The sequence below is a fragment of the Vigna unguiculata genome, chromosome 3 (assembly GCF_004118075.2).
Source record: "Vigna unguiculata cultivar IT97K-499-35 chromosome 3, ASM411807v1, whole genome shotgun sequence".
NCBI classification, from domain to species: Eukaryota; Viridiplantae; Streptophyta; class Magnoliopsida; order Fabales; family Fabaceae; genus Vigna; species Vigna unguiculata.
This window is the reverse complement of record NC_040281.1, coordinates 42,399,562-42,425,716: the sequence shown is the minus strand read 5'-3', so window position 1 is coordinate 42,425,716 and position 26,155 is coordinate 42,399,562. Positions and strand designations below refer to the sequence as shown.

At 32.9% G+C, this 26,155-nt stretch overlaps 4 protein-coding genes across 4 annotated transcripts; all 4 read left to right on the top strand.

Moving 5' to 3' along the window:
• The first annotated feature begins 856 nt into the window (after window positions 1-856).
• Window positions 857-3,159, top strand: LOC114178951 (40S ribosomal protein S4-1-like). The gene is made up of 5 exons (XM_028065108.1): window positions 857-953; window positions 1,425-1,502; window positions 1,587-1,767; window positions 2,045-2,142; window positions 2,486-3,159. Exons 1-5 carry the CDS (start codon window positions 951-953, stop codon window positions 2,918-2,920), a joined length of 795 nt encoding a protein of 264 aa, XP_027920909.1. The 5' UTR covers window positions 857-950; the 3' UTR covers window positions 2,921-3,159.
• Window positions 3,160-12,914: 9,755 nt separating this feature from the next.
• Window positions 12,915-15,780, top strand: LOC114178026. Its single transcript, XM_028063699.1, has one exon. It carries the CDS (start codon window positions 13,439-13,441, stop codon window positions 15,443-15,445), a length of 2,007 nt encoding a protein of 668 aa, XP_027919500.1. The 5' UTR covers window positions 12,915-13,438; the 3' UTR covers window positions 15,446-15,780.
• Window positions 15,781-18,624: 2,844 nt separating this feature from the next.
• Window positions 18,625-21,143, top strand: LOC114176250 (ferredoxin--NADP reductase, leaf isozyme, chloroplastic). Its single transcript, XM_028061224.1, has 9 exons — window positions 18,625-18,908; window positions 19,097-19,331; window positions 19,444-19,577; window positions 19,764-19,842; window positions 19,976-20,067; window positions 20,170-20,247; window positions 20,406-20,468; window positions 20,552-20,786; window positions 20,870-21,143. The coding sequence occupies exons 1-9, from the start codon at window positions 18,804-18,806 to the stop codon at window positions 20,935-20,937; spliced, it is 1,089 nt and encodes a 362-aa protein (XP_027917025.1). The 5' UTR covers window positions 18,625-18,803; the 3' UTR covers window positions 20,938-21,143.
• Window positions 21,144-22,462: 1,319 nt separating this feature from the next.
• LOC114174934 (cold shock domain-containing protein 3) lies at window positions 22,463-25,432 on the top strand. Its single transcript, XM_028059667.1, has 2 exons — window positions 22,463-23,345; window positions 25,114-25,432. Exon 1 carries the CDS (start codon window positions 22,556-22,558, stop codon window positions 23,309-23,311), a length of 756 nt encoding a protein of 251 aa, XP_027915468.1. The 5' UTR covers window positions 22,463-22,555; the 3' UTR covers window positions 23,312-23,345; window positions 25,114-25,432.
• Window positions 25,433-26,155: the final 723 nt, after the last annotated feature.

Here is a 26,155-nt window from a genome sequence, read left to right as displayed (position 1 = left end):
AAATAGTTTTATATTAAATTAGCAAAAATGCATTTTTTATGTGTACGTGTTCACTTATTTTATAATAAAAATTTTGAAATTATGATTATAAAATTAATATAAATAATGTTTATAATTTAATTATAGATAATATTTTAATCTTATAAATATTTTTATTTATTTAATTTTTAAAATTAAATAAAAAATGATTAAATTAAAAAAAACAGTTACTTAAAGATAAAGTTGAAAAAAATTGGACGTCAGAAAGAAGATATTTGGCATAATAGCATAGTCTAGATAATAAACTTTATAATCATCTATTTAGTGACAATATTTGTTGGTATTAACAGAAAAGAATTTTTATCTACGAAGCCTAATCAAATCTTCTTTGTTCTAAAATACATTTGAATTAAATTTATTGTCTATTAAAGATTTTTTTATAATATTTCAAAATAATTTTAAAATATTTTAATAAAATTATCTTGAAAATAAAACATTTTGAAAAATTTGAGGAGCTTTTAGCATATTTTATAACAAAATAGTTATGTATTGAAAATTAATTAGAATTGCTTCTCCTAGTTAGAACTAATTTCACTATTCAATTAAGGAAAAAATAATTGCTTGTTTAATTAGTTTCAATTATTTTTTTCAGAATGTTAAGTTTTAATATTTGCAAAAAGGTTTAAACAAAAAGTATATTTGTAGAAAAAGAAATGTATAAAAAAGGAGGCAAATCAATAAAAATAGAAGTTAAAAAATAGCACATACGAAAATTTAAAAACTGGGCCAAGTTTGGGCCTGCATTTTGGACCTTCCTAAGTTGGTTCAGTGGAGTTGTCACATGGACCAAAAAATATAAAGAGAAATGAGTGCAAGAATAAGAATTAGGGTTTTAAAGAGACGCAACTCTTCTGTTTCTTCAGTTCTGTGGTGCCGTAGCAGGGAGCTCCAGCGTATCTCTCAAATCCAGAATGGTTTGTTTCCTCTTCTCATTCTGCTTTAGAGTTTTGACTTCTTCTGAATATCGTTTTCGTAATGGTTTGATCTTAGTCATTTATTGTAATGGCATCTTTAACTCAATTTTCCTTTATATCTGAACTTATGTTTTACTTCTCTGCAATCAAAGTGTTGTCATCTGTTTAGAATTCAGATCTGTGTTTTAAATCATGATGTTGGCATTAGATTAACAATGGGTTCATGTCCTTTGAAGAGTTTAATGGGGTTTCTGTAGGTTTCACTTTGCAAATGAAAATGGAAGAATGTTGAGATTTGAATATGAACTTTTTTTCCCCTTTCTTATAAAGATAACATAGAGGCGAAAAATTCTGTATGTTGTGACTCCGGGATTTATTTGTTTGACTTTAGACTTGATAATAAAATTTAATGTGTTTTTCTTTTAATTAATGTGTGTTTGAGTTTTGGATTTGAATGCATGATTGTGACAGGCTAGAGGATTGAAGAAGCATTTGAAGAGGCTCAATGCCCCAAAGCATTGGATGCTTGACAAACTGGGTGGTGCATTTGTAAGTGAAAGTTTCATCTTCTTTTGAACAGTTTTCAAAGGAGCATTTCAGAGTCTGATGTGAACTTGTTTTTTAAATGTTTAGGCTCCCAAGCCCTCATCTGGACCACACAAATCTAGGGAATGCCTGCCACTCATTCTCATTCTGCGAAACCGGCTGAAGTATGCCCTGACATACCGTGAAGTCATTGCTATTCTTATGCAACGACATGTCCTCGTTGATGGCAAAGTCAGGACAGACAAGACATATCCATCTGGTTTTATGGGTATGCATGGCTATTGTCAATTTTAAGAATTACTATAACCATTTTGTGTTTGATGATTGGGGGTTGCATAATATGTTATGGTAATTCATTGATATTATTATCGTTTGCTTCATGAGTTTTGATGTATTTCTCTATATATGATGAAATGCAACTCCCAGCTAACCTAGTGTAAAGGAGAGAGTTTGCCCATCACAACATTACTACATTTATTTATTTGCTCAATGCAATGTATTATTTTCTGTTTTATACAATTATATTTTATTTTATATCTTTACAGATGTTGTATCCATCCCTAAAACAAATGAGAACTTCCGCTTGCTGTATGACACTAAAGGCAGATTCCGTCTTCACTCAGTCAGGGACGAGGAAGCTAAGGTACTTTAGTTTGGTTGCACTGAATAAATTTCGTTCTTCACTACCCTTTTTCGAGATTACACTACTATTATGCAATAACAGACTGTGGATTTATCGTGTTAAGTTATTCTGCATACACTATTGATCTGGTGTTGAATGTTCATTCCACCGAGCCTTTGTAGCATTCTTTTTTGGGCTGGGTAGTTTGATTTTTGCAGCTGCGACCTAGTTTTCTCAGTAATTGTGAATCGAGTTGTCTTTTTAGCATTATGTTTTGGGTTGGGTAGTTGTTTGGATTTGGTTGCTGCGACCTAGTTCTTGCTTAGTATTTATGAATCCACTTGTTTTCCTTGTTTGATGGCAGTTCAAGCTCTGCAAGGTTCGGTCAGTGCAGTTTGGGCAAAAGGGCATCCCATACCTGAACACCTATGATGGGCGCACCATCCGCTACCCAGACCCTGTCATCAGGGCCAATGACACCATTAAGTTGGACTTGGAGGAAAACAAGATCGTTGATTTCATCAAATTTGATGTTGGGAATGTAGTTATGGTGACAGGTGGAAGGAATAGAGGGCGTGTTGGAGTGATCAAGAGCAGAGAGAAGCACAAGGGAAGCTTTGAGACTATCCATGTTCAAGATGCTACTGGGCACGAATTTGCAACTCGTTTGGGCAATGTGTTTACCATCGGTAAAGGAACAAAACCTTGGGTATCTCTTCCTAAGGGTAAAGGTATTAAGCTTTCGATCATCGAGGAAGCCAGGAAGAGGATTGCCGCCCAACAAGCTACTGCTGCTTAAATCATTAGGCTATGAATAGACTACTTTTGAGTGCTTGTAGTTTTTATGCGATGGTTTTTGCTTTCTAATTTATATTGTCTGGAGATTTTATCCGTTGAATTTTGTCTCTTAATGAACCATAGAACTCTTATTGCTGCTGCTATATATGCATGAAGGAATCTTTCCATTCCATAGATTTGATGTACTTTAGTTGCAACAAGTTTCTTAACTAAGTCCAATCAATGCATCTTTTAAGAAAATATATTTTTGCATATCAGCTTGTTTTTTCCCTCTAGGCGTTCTTTCGTGATAATTCAAACTGTGCAATTCTCATGTAAACAATTCGTGGCAACATGTATTTAAATGTTAACAATGCAAACATACCCCCTCACACTCACACACACAAAGTGGTAGTGTTTTATTATGATTTAATTTACAGACCTACATATGTAAATGATACAAGGTGCTGGAAATACTGGACTTCGTCGTATAGTTCCTTTTTCTTTTTCTTTATGTAGAACGTATATGTAGTTATATATGTTAAAATATACAACACAGACAAATTTTTCAGTTGCACGACTGTCAATATTTATTTCATGTTTCAGAAATACTAAGTTTTAATGTAAAGTTTCTACTCCGTATAGTATTATTTGTATGTGCAATTCAAATACTCACTATCAAATTGGATATTGTAAACAGATTTTTGCAAGAATACCCTAAAAGGTTATTGGATTATTTCATGTTTTTATAACACGACCTCACTATTAAGATAAAACGTTTTTTGTATTCTAAGGCCACACAAATTTAAATCCTTGTAATGCAGTTTTATCACTACAAATACTATTAGACAAATTTTCTTTCTCATTTTCTAATATCTGAGTTTTTTTTTTTATTTATTTCATGAACCAAGTTCTTTTTCTTACTTTTTCTAAAAAGTTATTCAAAATTAATTAATAAAAGATTTAATTAAATTTTAAATAGCTTACAAATGAGTATTTTCATTTGAAAATTTATTATTATTTTTTCTATTAACTACTCCATTTTTATACTTTATAATTAACTATTTGCTGTTTAACATTTTTGTTGATGAAATCACATGTTATTTTCTCACATCATTTTACTTTCTTGTTTTCACGTGTAAAAAAAAAAAGTTCTCGCATTAATATAAAATAATATCAATGTAATAAAAATCACTTATTATTTTATATTAGTTACAATATTGTTTCATTAATTACAAAGTCTAATATCTTTTTTAACACGTGACTATAAGACATGGAGCAAAATAATAGTTATATTACTCCATTAACGAAACAAATTAAACGATAAATACTTGATTAAAAAATATAAAAAATTAAATACTAAAATTTAAAACAGATTTAAAACTTAACTAAAATTTTATAGAATTAACTTTTAAACAAAAATTAAATGGATAATAACTAATTCTTCCCATGTGTGTTTTTTTTAAAAGAAACCACCCCAAAAATAGCAACAAAAGTCACATGGGTTATGACCAACCCATGAGCCAATCTTTGAGAGTTGATCTCAAGTCAAGATAAACTCTTAGTTCAGGTCCATTCCAGAAGATTTAACATGGGCCGACTAGACTCAACCTTTAGCCAATGATGAGTCATCTTGAGCATATATTAGAGTTGATTGATTTCAACTTTAAGTATAGGTCGAGTTGACTCAAATCAACTTTCGGTATGAGTCAACTCGAATCTACTATTGGCACGACCCAATAAAGCTTAATCTTCTACCTAGGCCAATTCGACTCTATCCTTGAGTCCGAGTTGATTTAGCTCTTTTTAGTCCAGGTCCACTCAGAAAGATTCAACCTGGGTTGACTAGTCTTTAGCCAGGCTTGACTTATCTTGACCATAAACTATAATCGATTGATTTCAACCTTCAGTTTGGGTTGAAGCAGATCGACCTTTGGCTCGGGTCAACTCAGATCGACCTTCGACATTAGTTGACTCGAATCTACCTTTGGAATGACCCGACCAGGCTTCATCTTCTACTCGGGCCAATTCCACTCGACCTTCGACCTAGATTGGTTTCGTTTGACCTTCGACCTGAGCGACTCTACTCGATCTTTGACGTGGGTGGACTAGGCTCGACTTTCGCCCTGAGTGGCTCAACTCGACCTTAGGTTTGGGTCGACTTCGTTTGACATTCGGTCTGATCAACTCGATGGGACTAGGGATGGGAATGAGTTGAGTTGGGTACAGATAATGCCTACCCGCAACCCAAACCCGCAAAAGAAAAAATTCATCCGCTACCTGCCCGTGTACCCTCTGGGTACCCGTTTAAAAAATACCTGCAGATTTTAAAAAAATTTGCGAGTACCCGTGGATACCCGTATACTCGCAAATAATTAAAAATGATACATATTTTATAGTTTTTAAAATAAAATTTAAATAAAATTATAAAAAAGCAAAATATAATATAAAATTAAATTAAATATAAGTTAAATTTTAATTTTAATTAAATTTTACTTAATAAAATATAACTTTAGTTTTAATTTAATTAAATTTTACTTAATAAAATTTAAATTAAATTTTAATTTTAATTTTTTTGCGGATAACGGGTACTTGCCGGTGCAGGTAGTATGATACCCACACTTGATTCATTTATAAGTAGGTATTAAAATACTCGCTACCTGCTATATGCGGGTAATAAACACCTGCGAGTACTAACTATTAGCCGCAAATTTTATCCACGGATACCTGTGGTCGCTGGTATTTGTGTCATAGTTAGATGGGACCACCAGCTCGAACCGACTCTGATGGACCTTGGACCCGGGATGACTAGGCTAAACCTTCATCCTAGGACGACTTGGCTCAGCCTTCCCGGACCGACTCAGCTCAACCTCCGCCCCAGATTGGCTCAACTCGACCTACGTCCCAGGTCAACACAAGTCGACCTTCTTGGACTGGCTCGACTTGACCTTCATCTCGGGCCGACTTAATTCGACTTTTGTCCCAGACCGACTTGGCTCGACCTTTGGAGTGGGCCAAATCAATCCACCTTTGTCCCGAGCCGACTCGACTCAACATTTGTCCTGCCTTGGCTTTACCTTCAACCTAGGTTGACTTGGCTCGACTATTGGTGTTGGTTGACTCGACTTGACCTTCAGCTCGGAGGGGCTCAGCTCGAGCTTTGTCTTGGGTTAGCTTGACTCGACCTTCATCCTTGAATGGTTCTACTCAAGTTTCATCTTGAGCAGACTCGGCTTGACCTTTCGCTGGACTGACTCAATCTACGATCCGATTAACCAGACTCGATCTTTGGTTTGAACCAACCCGACTTGAGCCCTCAGCTCTGGTTGACTCGACTAAGCATTTTGCTTGAGATGATTCCACTCGACCTCCGTAAGTGGAGTGATATTGGAGTGAAAATGAAAAAAATTCTAAAATTATTGTAATTTTAAGGATATTTGAAATTATTTGGTTTTATTCATTTAAAATATCTTCTGAAATTCCTTAAATTTTAATTTCTTTCTAATTACTTTATTCAAACTAATCATTTTAATATAGAAAAATTAAAATTTTCAAATAAATAAATTATCTTTCTAAATTATCTCGTTCAAACACAACACAAAATTGCATAGAAATTTGTGGCTTATGTGAATAACTAAAAACTTTTATTTTCTACCCATGTTGTATTGCAACTTCATGTTCACGGCTGCATATTATTAGTTTATTTGTATTAAGGTTTTCAATTTCCTTTCAAACAAACGTTAGGAGGATGCGTAAATTTATCTCCGAAAGCATTTTTCATCACGTTTGGCTATGACAAACACATAACAAATAGTCGTTGTTTGTGTCATGGTCATTTTCTCAGCAAGCCGACCAAAGCAGGTAGAAACGAAATAAACTAACAAACGAAACGGTTTTGTGCTATTTTTTTTGAGTTTAATATTACAAAGTACCATGAAATTATACATAACGAGTTGAAAGTGCACCACGAAAATTTTGAAGCAGTACTCAAATCACAATGCTTTGCATAACAAAAAGGTGAGAATGGGTATGAATTTGTGCACATCAAACATGACAATGACAACTTACTTTTCCCATAACAGTCCAAAAGGGCGAAGTTTCCACGAACGAAGATTATGCAATTCATGGTAAATGAATAACAACAATAACAAAAAAAGGTAAACAGTGCGAAAATTAAGGATTGGATCGGTTTGTTTGCATTGTTGGTGCCACTGAGTTGGTCTTATATTGACCCTTTGTCCGAGGTACGTTGATTTTCCTGTATTGGATAAGTTGTGCAGTTTTTCACATACACACGTCAACTATAATGGGTTTGGAAACAATTCCATTAAAATTATTTTTTCTTGGCGTCAAAACAAATACACACTCTATTTTCTTGCAGTGGTGTGATTTTTTCTTAGTTGTACCACTGTCTAAACAAAGAAAAAAAACCTTTTAATTTTAAATTCATCTGCAAAATAATATTTTGGTATTCTTTTCATAAGTATTTATGAAAATAAAAGGATCCAAACATATCGAAATGGAATAATTTTGGAGGAGGAATATCCAAATGTAAATAAAAAGCAGCTGTATTGCAATTTTGATTTACGAAAACTTATGAAAAATTTCCTTTATAAAGTGAAAGGGACCTTCTGTGTCTTTTTGTGATGGAATCCCAACTCATATTGGACCCAAAGAATCTCACTTTCCTCACTTTTCGTACCAATCCCATTGCACTTTTCTTCACTAACCCTAGATCAATGCCCACGTCAAATTTTATGCTTCTAATATATATTTTACACCATTTTTTATATTTTTTAATCGCTTTTACCTTCTAATATTATTCATAAAAATAATAGTTAGCTTATATTCACTTTTTTTTTCTATCTAACTCGAAGTAAATTATAGTATTAAACAAATGATTGTTTATATTTATTTTTTATTATGATCATTGATATTTTATAACTGTTTCATCATTTATGTTGAAATATATGTTATAATGTATACCAATTTATGGTACTAGTGAAAAAAAGAACTTTTTTTTTTCCTACAGCGAACACTACGTAGTAGTGAAAAAAGTGCTTTTTGTTAATCTCTAACAACCTGCTTCATGATTTTCACGTTGTTGAATGCATTTAATTTTCGTAAGTTGTTAATTGCATTTTACACTTTTACACGGTCTGGTTACTTTTCTATCAACAATAAGTGATAGTTAATATAAAATTCGTAGACAAAATTGGTATATTTGAAGTGATGAAACAGATTTAACTTTGAGGAAAAGTTTCTCTAAATTATTAAATTTTATAATTTTGAACCCAAAATTGTAAATCAGGATCAGTTAAATTTTTTTTAAAATAGAGTGAAGTCGTCAAAATTTATAATAATATTGAAAAGTTATTATGAGTATGATTAATTAATTTTTTCTTTTAAAAGTGAAGTCGTCAAAATTCCTAAAGATTTTTTATATAAAAAAGTGAAATTGTCATCGATCCATGACGATTTTAATTTAATATTTTTTTAAATAACTTTTTTAAAGAGTTTGAATTATATATTATCTTTTTAAGCGCAGAGACTGAATATTTTTTTTTTTTAATTTTAGTTGATTGGTACAATAAATTAAAATAAATAGTTGATAAACCATAGTATATTGTAGATAAAGTTGATCGTAATTAACAATATTTTTCATCAAACTAAAAATATTAAAATCATTACCTTATATAATAAAAAATTACGTAATAAATTACATTGAAAATTATATATTAATGTCTACTTTTATTTCAATAATATTTTTATTTATTTTTACTATTTATTGTATCAATTAACTCAAATTTAAAAAATAAAAAATATTTAATTACATTTAAAAGAAATATTTTAAAAAAAACTGAATTAAATCATGACTTCTAACAATTTTCCTTTCTGATACAAAAAATCGTTAGGAGTCCTGATGACTTTATTTTTGTGAAAAGAAAAAAACTGATCACATTCATGAAATATAAAATTTGAATGTCGTCATGAGTCCTCACGATTTCACCTTATTTCAACTGACCCTGGTTTACAATTTTGAATTCAAAACAATTTTGTAATATAAAAAAATTAAACCTTTTTTTCTTGCTCTCAAATTCATTTTAACATTTTTCACAAAATTTATTCATTTTTTAGTGAGCATAACATATCATGTTACAAAAGGTGTTGTTGAAAAATAATCTCACGTTGATGAATTAAAAGTGTCATTCCCTTTGATAATCATCCAACGTCTTTGTTGGAAACGGATTTAAGTGTATTTTTATTCCAATAGTTCGATTTTAAATTTTCGAAAATATTAGTATTGACTTTAACTTTTATATTTTTAAAATAATTTGTTAAGTTAGTATGATGTGATACATATCTAAATATGTGTTATGTCCACAATCATGGCAATTATCTAAAGTTAGATATAACTTCAACACTTTCCTGAATTTAAATATAAAAGAATATTTATAATTAGTGGAAAAACACATTAAACTAATAAGTTCTATTTAGTATCATCATTACTTAAAATAATTAAAATTATTCAGATGAGAATATCATCTTCGAGGGAGGTAACTAAGGGCAATTTTACAAAATAAAAAATAGTTATATTAAATTAAAAGTTTAATACTTATTTAACACCTAACTGTAAACTTACATAGTGATATTTTTCAAAAATAGTAAAAATAAAAAGTTTAAAGTTTATGCAAAAAACAATAACTAAATTTAAGAATGATGATCAATACATGTATTGTTATGTCAGTGTCTGAGAATAATGAAAGAAAATAAAAAAGTGGACCAATACCTTATATGTGGTTACCAGTTAGTGGCATCTTCTTTTCTTTTTCTTTCTACTTTTCAAATGCAACTTATTAATTCCAGCCTCAAAAGCTTTTCAACTGTTCCAAATTAATGTGTATGTCATCATAGTAGATTTTTCATCTAAATAGGACATATGGATTAAAACATTATAGTTAGAATTCAGTTTTAGAAAAATTGAATTCCAACTTAATTTTTAATTTTGTTATCATTTGAAAATTAAAAGAAAAAAAATTGGATTAAAGTTTTACAAAAGATAATACAGATTAAAACTCAGTTTTTCATATTGTAAAAAAAAAATCATAGCGTTTATGTAAATTTTTAATATAGTATGTTATATAGGTAAATTTTAGTGCTATTTAGGTGAAAAAAAAAAATCATTGGAAGTGTGTTCGCCACCAATGAATAAGTTTGTGGTATGTGAGTGCATTCTTCTAAACTTCAATGTTCTTCACTTATCTTCCAAAAAGCAAGTTGCGTGGTCTAGAAAGGGATTCCTTTATAATATGTGGAATCTTTGACATAGAAAATTACTTATGTAAATAATTTTATTTATTTATCAAAACACGTGATTTTTGAATAGAATATTAAAGCGGGTCAGGTCTGTCGAACTAGTTCGCCAGCCTACTAAAAAATGGTGGGTTGAGTTGGAAATTTCAACCTGTCAATTTATTGTAACCCGGCTCGTCTAGCCTGCCAGTTTAGCGAGTCAAAACGGGCCAGTTTGTCCTGACCCGCCAATCCATTTTTTTTTTAAATTTTTTGTTTAAAATTAAAAATAATTAAAAAATAATACTTCTTTATATTTTATATATATATATATATATATATATATATATATATAAAAGATTTATAAACAAAAATTAAAAAAAAAGATGCGGACCAATATGACAGAACGGATTACAATATCCAATCCATTTATTGGTGGCGGACTAGCCTGACCCGACCCGTTTTTGGCGGGTCACAGGCGAATCAGACCAAAACGAGCTGGACTGACCCGTTTTGTCACCCCTACTTTTGAATAACTTTTTTTTCATGTGAAATCTGTTTTGATCATTTTTAAAGTCATATATATATATATATATATATATATAATAGATTTATAAACAAAAATTAAAATAAAATAAAAAAAAAGGCAGACCAGCCCGTCGTAAGACAGGATGGATTACAATATTCAACTTATTTATTAGTGACAAACTAGTCTGATCCGACCCATTTTTGGCGGGTCACAAGCGAATTAGACCCAAACGAGCTGGGTTGATTTGTTTTGTCACCCCTACTTTTGAATAATTTTTTTATTCATGTAGAATCTATTGTGATCATTTTTCAAGTTATGCTTAATATCTTTTGTTAAAGTTGGAGTTTGGGAAAGATTGAAAATCATTTTATTTAAAACGACTTTGGTTGCAGTCAAGTAGTCCAAATATAAAATAGTTTAAGTATTATGAATATAGTCCAAATAACAAAAGTTAATATAAATAATAAATAAACTATTCCTAAAAATATATGACAAAAAGATTTTTTGTTTAGAATAATTAGAAATATATTTCACCGAAATTTTATTTAAATATAATAATACTAATACTAATAATAATAAAAATTATATATATATATAGAGAGAGATAATTTTTGTTATTTATATTTGTTTTTAAGTGAAAGTTTTTTAAATTAAAATAATAATTTTATTAAAGAAAGTTTCTTTGAATTTTAATTAATTTTCTCAATTTAATCACTTTTTTAAAATTAATATCTTTTTAATTAACTATTAATTTATTATATTTAATTTTATAATTACAATAATAAATTTTTTATTATTTTTTATTATGATAAAAAAAACGTATATGCACTACATGTAGTATATTGTGTTTTCAATTCTATATTTAAATATAATAATAATAATAATAATAATAATAATAATTTCTAACTCTTTATATTAGAATTTTTTCACTTTGACTCACATGTTAAAAGATTCACCTAGATATAAGTAATAAAAAATATGAATATAATTTGAAAAGAAATATTTACAAAAATAAATAAAGAATTATAATGTTATATATTTAGAAAAAAAAAAAATAGTCCAGACAGTGACTGACTATGATAGTTGAAAAGTTGCACTCATTTGCATTCAAAAATAAGATTACAATAATAAAATTGAAAAAATTGAAAATTATGTGTCTGAATATTAGTTCTGTAATAAGTTATAGGTTTCCAACATACAGATTTAAAAGCAGCTTTCAATAATAAGATGAAAATGACTGATGAAGCAGTATGATAAAGATACAAAATAGTCTATAAAGAATAACATATAAATGAATAATTATGTTTTAATATAATTGATAGGTGTGGTTAAAATTCAATATTAATTGATACATCATTCCAGTACTGGATTAGATATGTTGTGTAAGATTTAGAACAAACAAAAGTTAGTTTAAGTAGAATAAAAGTGTTTCTAGATTTAAGGATTAATTGAAACAAGATCAAACAAATAAAATAAAACAACAAATAATCAAATTATACCATGAAAGACATTATTATGGTAGGTATCAGAACCAATCTTCTTTCAAAAACCAAAGTGTACACTTGTTGATGAAAAATAGGATTTTAACCCTGCACAAAAATTAAAGGAATTACGAGGAATAAAATAGTACACAATAAAATAAGGGTAATAACTCAATGTTATGATCATCAAATATCGACTTTACTCAAACTTTTAGAGTTGTATTTAAATTAATACGTATTATTTTTAAATGGAGTGACTGAGAAAGAAATATATGTTAAACAAAGGTTTCAAAGTTTGGATTTTGAGACCATGTCTTAGAGAAGCTATATAATTTAAAACAATCAATTCAAGATTTTACAAGTTTTCCAAGCATATTACCAAATGAACTTTAAACACCAAAATAGAAAAATTCTATTATTTGTTAATGCTCTTAATTTATTACTTAATATGTCTGCAAGCGTTAATTCAGATTTTTTGTTTAATTTAAAGTAAAAATGTGGATTCCATACATACATACACTGGCTGGAAGTCACTTAGATTTATCAGGATTGTCTGCAAACATTAACAAAACTCAACTAACTAAATCCAAATGCTTTTAATAATGATAATGTGGTCACACTTTCATTTCTAAATCTATGGTGAACCAATATGATAAGTTCATAACGCTGGCACTACTCTCTCTTTCATGCAAATTAATACCTTTCAAATCTCCAAAACCTACTCTTATTAATCCCTTTCAGATATTTATTTATCTTCTCTCTTCCATTTTACCTACAAAAGTGATTCTTGAAGCGAAAATAAATGCCTGGGTTATTCCTAAATTCCTAAATAGTTGTGCTTTCTTGTCATGCTAGCGATTACAGTTGAAAGACCAAATTTTTTATATAGAAAGAAGAAAGCGCGTTCGATCTTGTAAGACCCGTCCACCCCAACACTTTCTCTCACAAATCAAAGTCCCAATATTTCAACAAATCATGCCCTCAGACCTAGAACGGCACACAACACAACATCATCGTCATCACTCCATACATATTCATATTCACTCGCAGACAATTGCCAGATCATAACACACCGCATTCTCTTGGCACCTTTCAACAACCTCGCCGTTTTCCCTCCATCAAAGCCGAGATTGTAGGGCCGCAAAACCAACCCTTTTTCGCTAATCACTCCCTCCTTTAATAAAGGTTCGAGCTTTTGCAACTTGGGTTTTGGATCGGACCCTTCAAGGAGTGAGCGATGTCGGAGATAGTGAAGCAACTGTTGGCAAAGCCGATCCAATTGGCGGACCAAGTCACCAAGGCAGCGGAAGAGGCCAGTTCCTCCTTCAAGCAAGAGTGCTTAGAACTCAAATCCAAGACCGAAAAACTCGCGGGGCTTCTTCGACAAGCGGCGCGTGCCAGCTCCGACCTGTACGAGCGTCCCACGCGGCGCATAATCGCCGACACCGAACTCGTCCTCGACAAGGCGCTGTCTTTGGTGCTGAAATGCCGTGCCAACGGCCTCATGAAGCGCGTGTTCAGCATCATTCCGACGGCGGCGTTTCGCAAGATGTCGTCCCAACTCGAGAATTCCATCGGCGACGTGTCGTGGCTCCTCCGGGTGTCGGCTCCGGCGGAGGATCGCGGCGACGAGTATCTCGGGCTCCCTCCGATAGCCGCCAACGAGCCCATTTTGGGCCTCATTTGGGAGCAGGTGGCGACCCTCCACACGGGCTCTCTCGACGACCGATCTGATGCAGCCGCGTCGCTGGTGTCGCTCGCACGTGACAACGACCGCTACGGGAAGTTGATCATCGAGGAAGGTGGGGTTGGACCCTTGTTGAAGCTGATGAAGGAGGGGAAAAAAGAGGGTCAGGAGAACGCCGCCAGGGCTATTGGGCTTCTCGGCCGTGACCCTGAGAGCGTGGAGATTATGATCCACGCGGGGGTGTGCTCTGTCTTCGCCAAAGTCCTGAAAGAAGGTCCCATGAAAGTTCAAGCTGTGGTTGCCTGGGCCGTGTCGGAGTTGGCCGCTAAATACCCTAAATGTCAAGATCTTTTCGCTCAGCATAACATCGTTCGCTTGCTTGTAAGTCATCTTGCTTTCGAAACCGTTCAGGAGCATAGTAAATACGCAATTGTTAGCTACAAACCCACATCAATCCATGCTGTTGTTATGGCCAGTAATAACTCTAATGGCAATAGTTTGAGAAAGGAGAGTGAAGATGAGGAGAAGCTGATGCAGAGTCGCATGCAGCATCCTCTGGGTGATAAGTCCACAAATCAGATGCACAAAGTGGTGACAAGCACGATGGCAATGCATGCTGCCAACAAGCAGCAGCAACAGTCCAATGAAGACAATGGAGTTGCTCAGAACCCAAAGGCCAATGGGAATAGCAATGGCAATGGCAATGGCAATGGCAAGCAAAACCATCAGTCCCACCAGCAAAGCTATACCTACTCTGGGATTAACATGAAGGGAAGGGAACTGGAGGACCCGGAGAACAAGGCTTACATGAAAGCAATGGCAGCAAGAGCCCTCCGGCAGCTCCTAAAGGGCAACGTGGCCATTTGTCGGAGCATCACCGAATCGAGGGCTCTCTTGTGCTTTGCCATTCTCCTTGAGAAAGGGTCTGAGGATGTGAAGTACAATTGTGCCTTGGCAGTGAAGGAGATCACTGCAGTGGCAGAAAAAGATGCAGAATTGAGAAGATCAGCTTTCAAACCCAACTCTCCTGCTTGCAAGGCTGCTGTTGATCAAGTGCTCAAGATCATCGAGAAGGAAGACACAAAACTCCTCATTCCTTGCATAAAGGCTATAGGGAATTTGGCAAGGACATTCCGGGCAACAGAGACAAGGATAATCGGTCCCTTGGTCCGGCTTCTTGATGAAAGAGAGGCAGAAGTGTCAAGAGAAGCTGCAATCTCTCTCACAAAATTTGCCTGCTCTGAAAACTACCTCCACCTTGATCACTCCAAGGCAATCATAAGCGCAGGTGGTGCTAAACACTTGGTCCAGCTTGTGTATCTTGGAGAACAAACAGTTCAGGTTTCGGCACTGGTTCTGCTCTCCTACATTGCATTGCATGTGCCGGACAGCGAGGATCTTGCTCGGGCCGAGGTTCTTGGAGTGCTTGAATGGGCTTCGAAACAACCCAGCGTGACGCAGGATGAAACCATCGAGGCTTTGTTGCAGGAATCCAAAGGTAGGCTTGAGCTTTATCAGTCTAGAGGTTCAAGAGGATTCCAAAAGTTGCATCAATAATAGGAAGAGTTAGTTAGTAATTCATTGGTGTGGTTGTGAGGTTTGTCAATCATTCATGTCTGATCCATTGCTCTTCTGAGTGTATATACAATCAAATGCCTTATCCAATTGTTCAGATCTGTTTTTAACTATAAAGAGAATTGTTTGCTAAACCATTTCTTCTGACTTCCCTTCCCTTCCCACCTCTCCAGTTGACCCTCTGATACGATAGAAATTGTAACCAGTGATGCAAACAGTTATAAAATTATACTTTGTAATCGTGCATTCTTAAACAGTATTATGTTGTTCTTTTCTGATGGGAAAGTAAAATGTAAAGCTACAAAAACACTACCTCCATTGCCTCTGGGTTGTACTAGTAGCAAATTTTTGTTCTACTGAAAGCACCGAGGCTGATACATGCTTGTTATGTTCCGATTTTAACACTTTTATTATTTTCGGAAGACTTTTTCGTTTCTTTATGATAGAAACTGTTGTCCAATCCTACAACAGATAAAACACTCGTCAGATTGGGTAGTTCGGCTAAGTGTATCAATCAGTACCCAACACTAGTAGTCTTTCAAAACCCAACATTTATGAATGCTGAAAGTGGAGTCACAACTAATTCATACTCACACTGTTTGGCCACTCGTGTATTGTTCACTTTCAACCGAAAAATAATCACTAATTACACAATTTGTCTTCAAAAGTATTCGTTTTGTGTCAATTTAGATTAGAAGAATGCAATTTCTTGATTTCTTTGATAACTCATTGTAAATCTTTGCAATAAAGTTAACTAAATCTAGAGAATGAACTATCACAAATATAATGATTTAAAAACAAAATTTTCAAAGAAAGACTACTTCGACAAACTTGAGAAGGGAGTTATATACTAACTATAATTTTAAAAATACGTGAAAAATCAGTTAAAGTTGGATAAATTTATTTAAGATCAAATTGGATTTGTATCTGTATAACTAGATTTTTGAGTGATTTCTATGTATCTAGTTAACCACTTTCCTGAAAGATCCAACATTAACTTTTTCTTTTTCTTTGTTCTAACTTAAGGTTTAAATAGACTTTGAACAAAAACATTTTGATTCTGTAGAGTTAGTGAAACATTTTCCGAAATCCATTGACATTGTTTGATCATGAAGCTCCATCACACAGCTCTCAACACTTTTGTCAAACTTATCTTTATATAGATTATGACAATTTCCCAATGCAATATTAACGAGGTAAATGTAACTTTTGGTTTATTTTAAAATAGGATTAAACATATTTTTGGTTATTTGACATATTTTTACTTTAATATTATTAAATATTAGTAGAGGAATGTGTTTGAGAGGTCAAATAAATTTAAGAGAAAAAAACATATTTAACTTTAAAAAAATATTATCTCAATTATGTGTAACAAAATTCTCTTATATTAACCCTTTCTAAAAATTCGACGATTTTGGGCTTAGAATTGGTCAGAAATTTCGGTGTGAAGATTGGGTCGAATGGGCCAAAACATATAAGAGATATGGATATTGGTTCTTGTAGTGCCACAATTACTAATTGATTCCCCATAATAATAGAAAAAGACTCAAACATTCATGACCTGCATCACATTACCACGTCGCCGCTTCCATAATCACCACTGTTGTAGAAGAAGAAGAGAGAAAATGCAGGATAAAAACTTGTTTCAAAAATTCCTTTTTGAAATATATTTTTATGTGTTCCGAAAAACTCTTTATAAAACACATTTAACCATGTTTGTTTCAAGTGAATTAGGTCGGCAAGATAATAATAATAATAATAATAATAATAATAATAATAATAATAATAATAATAATAATTACATCTATTAAATTATTTATTTAAAAACTAATCATCCACATTTTACTTTACTTTAATTTAATTAATTATACTTTGATTTATTTTAATTGTAAGAGTAATATTAATTTTGTTTTATTAAAATATTTTTTACCTATCACATTCATCTCTCACCATGTATTGTTTTGAAGTTTATGTTTCGTCATAGTTTTTTCTTAAAAAATGTATTGGAGACGAAAGAAGGAAGAGTATTTAAAATGTGTTACATCTAAATTTTCAAGTGATGTCAAAATATTAAAGATATAAAAATAATATGTGTTGTGGAGATTATTTATTTATTTTAAATTTTATTCCGAAAAGCTTTAATGCATCTTAAGAATTTTGTTTTGAAATCTCATTTTGTGAAAATCTTGTATGCAAATTTTGTTATGAAAATTTTATTCTAAAAATCTTGTTTCAAAAATTTCATAAACTTATTATGATTTTTGTAAATATATAATTCGGAAATCACTTTTAAAATAGGTAAAATATCATTTTGAAAATTTGAGTGGGTATGCAAAGAAACTGTGGGGTTGCAGGGAGTAAAGGCCAGAGATTTTATGTTCCTTTTTTCAATAACATTTCTTAATATAAAATGTAAAAAAGGTGTGTATTGACCTTTTAAAAAAAAATTTACTTATAAATAGGCTCGAACAATTCTTCTATTGTTAATATAATTTTAATTTAGAGAACTTGATTTTATTTTAATATTCTATATATATTACGAGTAAACTAATGATTTCAGACCATTCTTTAATCAATTAACCTAATTTTTTTAAAGAATGATGTACGTTATATTTTCAATCCCTTTCCATCTTTTATCTGTTTTTGTTGTTAGACAATTCTTTTCAGTTCTCTGCCTTAGATGCAAACAAAACAAAAGAGACATTGCCCAGTCAAGTTGGCATTTTACAGGGGGAAAATATCGCTTTTAGATCTTATATATATATATATATATATATATATATATATATATATATATATATATATATATATATATATATATATATATATATATATATATATATATATATATATATTTTTTTTTTTTTTTGTGGTGAAAACCGAATTCAAGATTCCAATGGCTTCGACTTCATCAAAATATCGTGAAAATAGTTTTACAAGTTAGAAACTTATTTTTGAATATGGTGATTATTCTGAGAAGTGAAGCATTAAAAGAACTACTCAAAGAAATACACTAAATGAAGAAAAGAAAAAAAATGGTAGGATGAATTAAATTGTTTTTAAATAATTTAAACAATAAATTTATTTCTGGTTTCAACATTTGGTGACATTTTTTGAATTTGGTTGGAGGCGAAGGAAGTACATATATGTAAGGTGATAGTTGAAAGCTGTTGATACCATCACACATTTAAACTTATCCTAATGTAATATCCGCCACTGCATTTGCTTCCAAATCTCGTCCACTCAAATCTTATACTTTTCTCTTTTTTCTAAATTCATTCATACTCAAATCCCTCACTGCTACACAAAATTCATCACTTCATTCAACATTTCTTCACCAATGGCTGCTGCTGTTAGTGCTGCAGTCTCTTTTCCATCCACCAAGTCCACCTCTCTCCAAAGTAGAACCTCCATCGTTGCCCCAGAGAGAGTCATTTTCAACAAGGTATGTCTAATATCTTCCATCACAAATTTTCATCATTTCATTTTGATAATCTATGATGACTTTCAGTGCAAATTTTTATCATTTATGATTGGAGAATTACATCAAGAGTAGCTAAGAAAATGTATCTAATTGAGGATTGATATTGCGTTTTAGATGATCTGGGTTATTAAGTAGGGTTTCTATCTCAGGTTCCTTTTCAATACAGAGATGTTTCCAGCAACGGAAGGGTGGTTTCCATCAGAGCTCAAGTCACCACTGAGGCACCAGCCAAGGTTGAAAAAGAGTCTAAGAAACAGGATGAAGGTGTGATTGTGAACAAGTTCAAGCCCAAAGCCCCATACATTGGTAGATGCCTTCTCAACACAAAGATCACAGGGGATGATGCTCCAGGAGAAACTTGGCACATGGTTTTCAGCACCGAGGGTGCGAAGTTCATTAGTTTTCCCTCTTTTTTCTCTTTTTTTTTTTCTCTTTATAGAGTTGATTGCTGATGCAAATTGTATTTTGAGCTAATGTTATAGTGTTTTGATTTCAGGAGAGGTTCCTTACAGAGAAGGACAATCAATTGGGGTAATTCCGGACGGTATTGACAAGAATGGCAAACCTCATAAACTGAGATTGTATTCTATTGCCAGCAGTGCCATTGGTGACTTTGGTGATTCCAAGACTGTGAGTACCATGTCATATATTAACAATATTACATTGCAGTTTCTGGGTTTCATTTTGTAAACGCCATAACGCTTTTATTTGATCAATTTTGTTGCTTGCATACTTGAGTCCTGCTCTGAACTTACTTCAGGTGCTTTCACTTACTTTGAACTCAAAAGTTAGCTCTATATGATTGCTTTCATACAGGTTTCTCTATGCGTGAAACGACTAGTGTACACAAATGATAGTGGAGAAATTGTCAAGGGAGTGTGCTCAAATTTCTTGTGTAAGGATGAGTGGTTTGTTTTTTATGTTTAACACAATGTAGGCTAGAATATCTTATTTGGCTGTTTTACTTTGTTACAGTAATGGTATCTACTGTGTTCTTGTACCAATTATTCATGTTCCTCTTTATTCAGGTGACCTGAAGCCAGGATCTGAAGTAACAATAACTGGACCTGTTGGGAAAGAAATGCTTATGCCAAAAGATCCTAATGCCACCGTTGTCATGGTAAACTATCATTCATTTTATTATAAGATGAAAACGAATATGGTACATATACACGACGGTTGTTCTTGTCTTCACCATTGATCAATGAAATTTTCTTCACAGTTGGCAACTGGAACTGGGATTGCCCCATTTCGCTCATTCTTATGGAAAATGTTCTTCGAGAAGCACGAAGATTACAAGGCAAGTGTCTGCAAAATCTAGTATACTTATTCACATGTTGTGATTCATTTAGCCATTTTTGCTTTGTGAGATAAGTTTTAGGTATTTCTTTGAACATTATTAGTATGTGTTTATAAGTGGAAACATGTGATTATTAACCATGTTTGGCGTATATGTAGTTCAATGGTTTGGCATGGCTGTTCTTGGGTGTACCTACAAGCAGCTCATTGCTTTATAAGGAGGTGAGAAGAATGAGAGTTTTCTCATTCATGGTTTGTTTTGTAGAGATTTTAGTATAGTGATAGAAGTTGTTCTGTATGGGCAGGAATTTGAAAAGATGCAGGAGAAATATCCAGAGAACTTCAGGCTTGACTTTGCTGTGAGCAGAGAACAAACAAATGAGCAAGGAGAGAAGATGTACATCCAAACTCGAATGGCTCAATATGCAGAAGAGCTTTGGGAACTACTGAAGAAGGATAATACTTTTGTGTATATGTGTGGATTAAAAGGAATGGAAAAGGGAATTGATGACATTATGGTATCATTGGCTGCAAGAGATGGTAAGAAATTTTGCTTTGGCTTGGCACATGATTTTGAGAGAAACCTGATTGATTATGTTTTGTGTTTTGATTGTGTACTATAGGCATTGATTGGATTGATTACAAGAAGCAATTGAAGAAAGCAGAGCAATGGAATGTGGAAGTGTATTAATTTACAGATATCAACTCCTACTTCATGCTGCAACAAGTCTCAAAGTGTATCACTCCTCCTTCGTTGTGTAGATATATGACGACCCTGTAATTTTTTCTTTGACAATTTTTATATTGTTCATCAATAATTTCATTGTCAGTTTTACAAGTACTATTTTTGAGGGATGATCCAACATACATGAATCCAACCTTATTATTGTCTCACTATCCCGCGCATTGTTTCTACCAACTTGAATCAGGATTCTAAACTTCTATCACGTTAAGCCAAAATAGATGTTGTTTTTGTGTTTCGTTTCTAATTTAAATTTTGACTTATTTTGTTTAAATATATTACTTAACCATTATATATAATATTTAACATTTGTTTTTCAAATAATAACTTACTTTTAACAACACAACATAAGCTACTACTTATTATGATATGATCGATTCCGTTTAAATTTGATAGAAAAATTCAACTTATTTTTTTTCTTGAATTGGATAACATAGTATGATGAAAATTCCTTGCCTCTGAAACAATTGAACTATTAAATAAAATTATAACTTAGCTATTAAACATTATTTTTTAATTTCTAATTTTTAAATAAATTCATTAGACATTTCTGTCATTATATATAAATAATCATTTCAATTTAAAAAATAAATAAATTTAAATAATCAGTCACTTAAAAAGTTAATATAATACAATCACTCTTTAATTTTAAAAATAAATAAATTTAAATTAACAGCTATTTAAAAAATAAAAATGTAATTACTTTTGTTTAAAATAATTATCACTTAAAAGATGAAATTTAAAAATATAAAAAATAAAACATGTAAAAAAACAAAAATCCTTTTTATACGTGTGTATATATATATATATATATATATATGTTAAAATACTCATTTGGTCTATGTTTTTGTTAAAAAATCTCAAATAGGTCCTAAGATTTTTTTTAGTCTCAATTATGTTCATATTCTTGAAAATGTTTTTAGTTTCAATTATCTTATATATATATATATATATATAACAAAGTTTCTTCTTGTATTCATATATTTTTTAATGTCTAGTTATTTTTAGAATATAAATAATTATGTCTATGTATACGTATATTAATTTAATATAATTAAAAATAAAACATAAATATAAAGTACAATAAAATGATAACTCATTATTATATAATAGTTACAAACCAGATCATTTTAAGAAAATATATAGTGGGATTATGAGTACAACTTTAATAATTATGAGTACAACATACTTGTGATAGATATATAGATTCAACTTTAATTATATTTTATTTTCACACTTAAGAATATATTTAACATACAATAAAATTTTGATAATAAAATAGTGGGATAAATATATGAATTTGAGACATATTCGATCATTACTCGGTTGTTTATGAAAATCGACGATAATTTAAAAAAACAGAAATTGGTTTAATTAATCAATAATTAGTAATTAATGAATAATTAATAATTAATCGCAGGTAGGGTTGGATTTGATTTATGATCCTTGGAATTGCAGTTCACATAGAATATATATAGAGAGAGAGACTCTACCAAGTGTTGTGTTGTGGCATTCCACCTCTGAGGCTCTCTCTAGGGTTTGTTGGCTTTCAAATCGAACCGATTCCATGGCGGAAGAAAGATTCACGGGCGTTGTGCAGTGGTTCAACAATGGAAAGGGCTTCGGCTTCATTAAGCCTGACGACGGCGGCGAGGATCTCTTCGTTCATCAGTCATCCATCAGATCCGACGGTTACCGCACTCTCCTCGAGGGCGATCGCGTCGAGTTCGCTATCGCCACCGGCGACAACGACAAGACCAAGGCCGTCGATGTCACCGGAATCGACGGCGCACCGCTCCAGCCCCGCGCCGCCGCCGGCAATCGTGGTTCTGGGTACGGCTTCGGCTCCAGGCGGAATGGCGCGGGCTCTGGCGGAGCCACGTGCTACCAGTGTGGCGATTTCGGCCATCTGGCTAGGGACTGCAACCGAAGCAGCAATTCAGGCGGCGGAGGCGGGGGAGGGTGCTTTGTTTGCGGCGGGTTCGGTCACCTCGCGAGGGATTGCGTGCGCGGAGGAAACGGCGGCGGAGGAGGCGGCGGCGGAAGCGGCTCTTGCTTTAGGTGTGGTGGATTTGGACACATGGCGAGGGATTGCGCAACCGCGAAGAGCGTCGGTGGTGGTGGTGGTGGTAGTGGTGGCGGTTGTTTTCGGTGTGGGGAGGTAGGTCATTTGGCTAGGGATTGCGGCATTGAAGGAGGAAGGTACGGCGGTGGTAATAGTGGTGGTGGTGGTGGCGGCGGCGGCGGTGCTGGGAAGAGCACCTGCTTTAATTGTGGGAAGCCTGGGCATTTTGCGAGGGAGTGTGTCGAGGCTTCCGGGTGAGGTGAAGGGTTACGTTTTGCGAAGGGAGAAAAAGGTGGAATAGTACATATTCTCTTTTTTTGCACCTTTTAACAGTTAGTAATTTATTAGCCTCTCTTATTATTCTTCTAATTTCGGGGAAGTTTATACATATGGCAAAAAAAATTATGTGGTTTTGGTTTTTGACTATGGTACTGCTTCGCAGGCGATTTTGCCTCCTTTTTTTTTTAGTTTTTACTCTGCCGGTTAGACCTTGTTTCTGATTTATAGTCTACCTTTGTTCCCGAACTTGAGATTTTATATCTTGATTTATTTGTCTCAAAGGTTCATAATCAAGTGATCATAAATTTAGAGTGAAGTTCTCAAGAGATTGTGGAGTGTTGCCCTTCTCAAAGATTTGTGTTTTATTGGTGTGTGTTTGGATTTGGTCATTGATTATTGCGAGCATTAATTTTGTATGAAACTTGCAATTACGGGGGTAATGATTGAATGAAGATTAAGATTCATGATTGTATTTGGTTAAGTGGATATCCCAATCTGTTGAGTCTTGGAAACAAGAGAAGTAGATTTGTAGAGAGTATAACATACATTTCCACATTTACCTTAAGTTTACTTAGATTATCAGAATGAGGTTCTTCCCACCTTGTCACTGTTTTAAAATTGCTTACTTTTTAACTCCTTATATTTATTAAATAAAATTGCAGTGCATAGCTGTTGTTTGGTTTGCATATCAGCTTTCCCCTAAACGTCTATCAACATGTTGCCGGCTTGGGCGGTTACTTGGCTATTAGATATTTGAGCTTCTTTAGAGACATTAGAATGCAAGTCTTTGAGTTTTTTTTTACCAGATTTGGTTATTTGCACCAATTATACTGGCCTAACTTTACGTGTTTTTAACATGGTATTCCATAAATCCCTCTTTTGAACTCTATACCCATGAAATTTTAAAACTTTAGGAGTATCACCAATAACACGCTTTGCTAGTGTATAAAATTTATTGAGAACTACAATTTTTTTTATTGTCTTTCACTCAGTAATAAGGAGTGTTCAGAAGAGCATGCTGTTAGCATTTTTCGAATCTTCAAAGGATGTTTGTTTAGTTAGAACTTACCTTTTCGATTCAAACACACATCTAATTCTTCTTTTCTGCTGATAAAAAAACACCCTAGTTATTTTCTAATAGATTTTATTTCGTTCTTAAGCTGTACATTTGGTTGGGCTTGTTGAAACTTAGTCTTATCAGGGAAAAATCTTGTGAAACTGTCAATGTTTTGTGCACTTGCGGAACCTAATATTCTAATTGCAGTACTGTGTTTGTGTTCTACCTGTACCTAAGTAGCAAATTGCAAGGCATGTCTTTTTCCCAAGCTAATGGTATCACTGCATAAGATCCAGAATATTTTTCAAACGGATCATGCTTGACTGGTTAGGTTGACTTTTTAACCTAAATGTTATCAAAACCAAACTGAGCAGTCGATTCAATTGGATTTATATATATGGTTTCATATAAATGTTATAATTTGTTAAGAACTAAGAAGTGATTAGAAAAACTGTGCGAGCAGCATTGTTGTGATGTCTATACCTTGTCTAAATATCTTGAATGAATGAATGGCTTTATTTCTATCGAGCTTGAGTGGCATCGACATATTGTGTTGATTGCATTTCATCTTCATATCGTACTTAGTTCGTCGTTGTTGCTTGTGCTTGCGGATCACTTGTCACTTGCAATTCTCAGTTTTTGGGGTTGGATTTGAAAAAATCCTGGCAAACTTTAGAAACAAGTCTAATATTTTTTCTTTTTTGTCTTATCATGTATATTTTAGTCCATTGTTCCAGATACAAATGGATTGGGTTGAGAAGTGACTATTTGAAGAAGTGAACCAAAATCAAATGCCAGCTCACGGTTGTCTGGTAGACTCGTTTATTAACATCCATTGGTGTTTGATCTTTTCTTTAAAATCTATTCAAGCTATGGTCACCAAAAAAACAGGGCTCGTGCTCAATTTATTTATTGACTTGGATGGAGCGTTAATCTTATCCCCAACACAAATTATGGCTACCAAAACTTCTCCTCCTAGTATCTTTTATTTTTTGTTGAACTCACATGAATTAAGAAATGTTAATTGCCAAGTGGCTTCGTGAGATTTATAAAAGAATTCCGTCAAGGTTAACATCTCTATGTATGTTGACTGTCAGATGTGTTGGTTATAAACATGGTATGCCATGTTTATAGGCTGAGAATTATTTACTTTGTGGGGTGAATTTGATGTCACACTGCAAGGATTAAACACTGAAGTGATAGAACTACACACTCTTAGGTTCGAATTTGATTATTTACTATTTCAAGAGACAAAGCTTAAGTAGACTCACAAGGAGGAAAACTCAAAATCATGGTGATTTGTTTGCTTCTACCATTTTTTATTTATATAATAAAAATTCTCTTAGCTTTGTTGTTGGATCATTGGAGGAGAGTCAGCTGGATAAAGAGATTGGTGACAATATGAAAAATGAGGTTTTGTTTTTTTGTTTATTTTGGTGTTGATTTGAGGCTTTTGAAGTCGGTAGGAGCAGGTTGAGGGTTGTAGGTCTGGCTTTGCACTAGGCGAATTTGAATGGAAGACATGTTGACGGTTAGAGGGTTGGAGTTTTGGGTGAGTGATTATGTTGTTGTTCCTGAGTGTAGGGGGCGCGTAATGGAGGATATTGGTGTGATAGTTACCTTTGGTAGACAACACAATCAAGTGATGGAGTGAGAGAAGCTTTCAACAACTCAACTCGGTGTCCAAGATCAGTATATGACTGTTATAATTTTCTTTTTTTATTCAGGTTATCATTAAGTATATGGTGGGGGTTGAAATTAAATTT

Excerpts from the sequence above, each read along its gene's own strand:
- LOC114176250 (XM_028061224.1), top strand. The coding sequence starts at position 18,804 with ATGGCTGCTGCTGTTAGTGCTGCAGTCTCTTTTCCATCCACCAAGTCC. Across the intron at positions 18,909-19,096 it reads AGAGAGTCATTTTCAACAAG|GTTCCTTTTCAATACAGAGA; the intron begins GTATGTCTAATA and ends TTTCTATCTCAG. Across the intron at positions 20,248-20,405 it reads AGAAGCACGAAGATTACAAG|TTCAATGGTTTGGCATGGCT; the intron begins GCAAGTGTCTGC and ends GCGTATATGTAG.
- LOC114178951 (XM_028065108.1), top strand. Across the intron at positions 1,768-2,044 it reads ATATCCATCTGGTTTTATGG|ATGTTGTATCCATCCCTAAA; the intron begins GTATGCATGGCT and ends ATATCTTTACAG. Across the intron at positions 2,143-2,485 it reads TCAGGGACGAGGAAGCTAAG|TTCAAGCTCTGCAAGGTTCG; the intron begins GTACTTTAGTTT and ends GTTTGATGGCAG.
- LOC114174934 (XM_028059667.1), top strand. The coding sequence starts at position 22,556 with ATGGCGGAAGAAAGATTCACGGGCGTTGTGCAGTGGTTCAACAATGGA.
- LOC114178026 (XM_028063699.1), top strand. The coding sequence starts at position 13,439 with ATGTCGGAGATAGTGAAGCAACTGTTGGCAAAGCCGATCCAATTGGCG.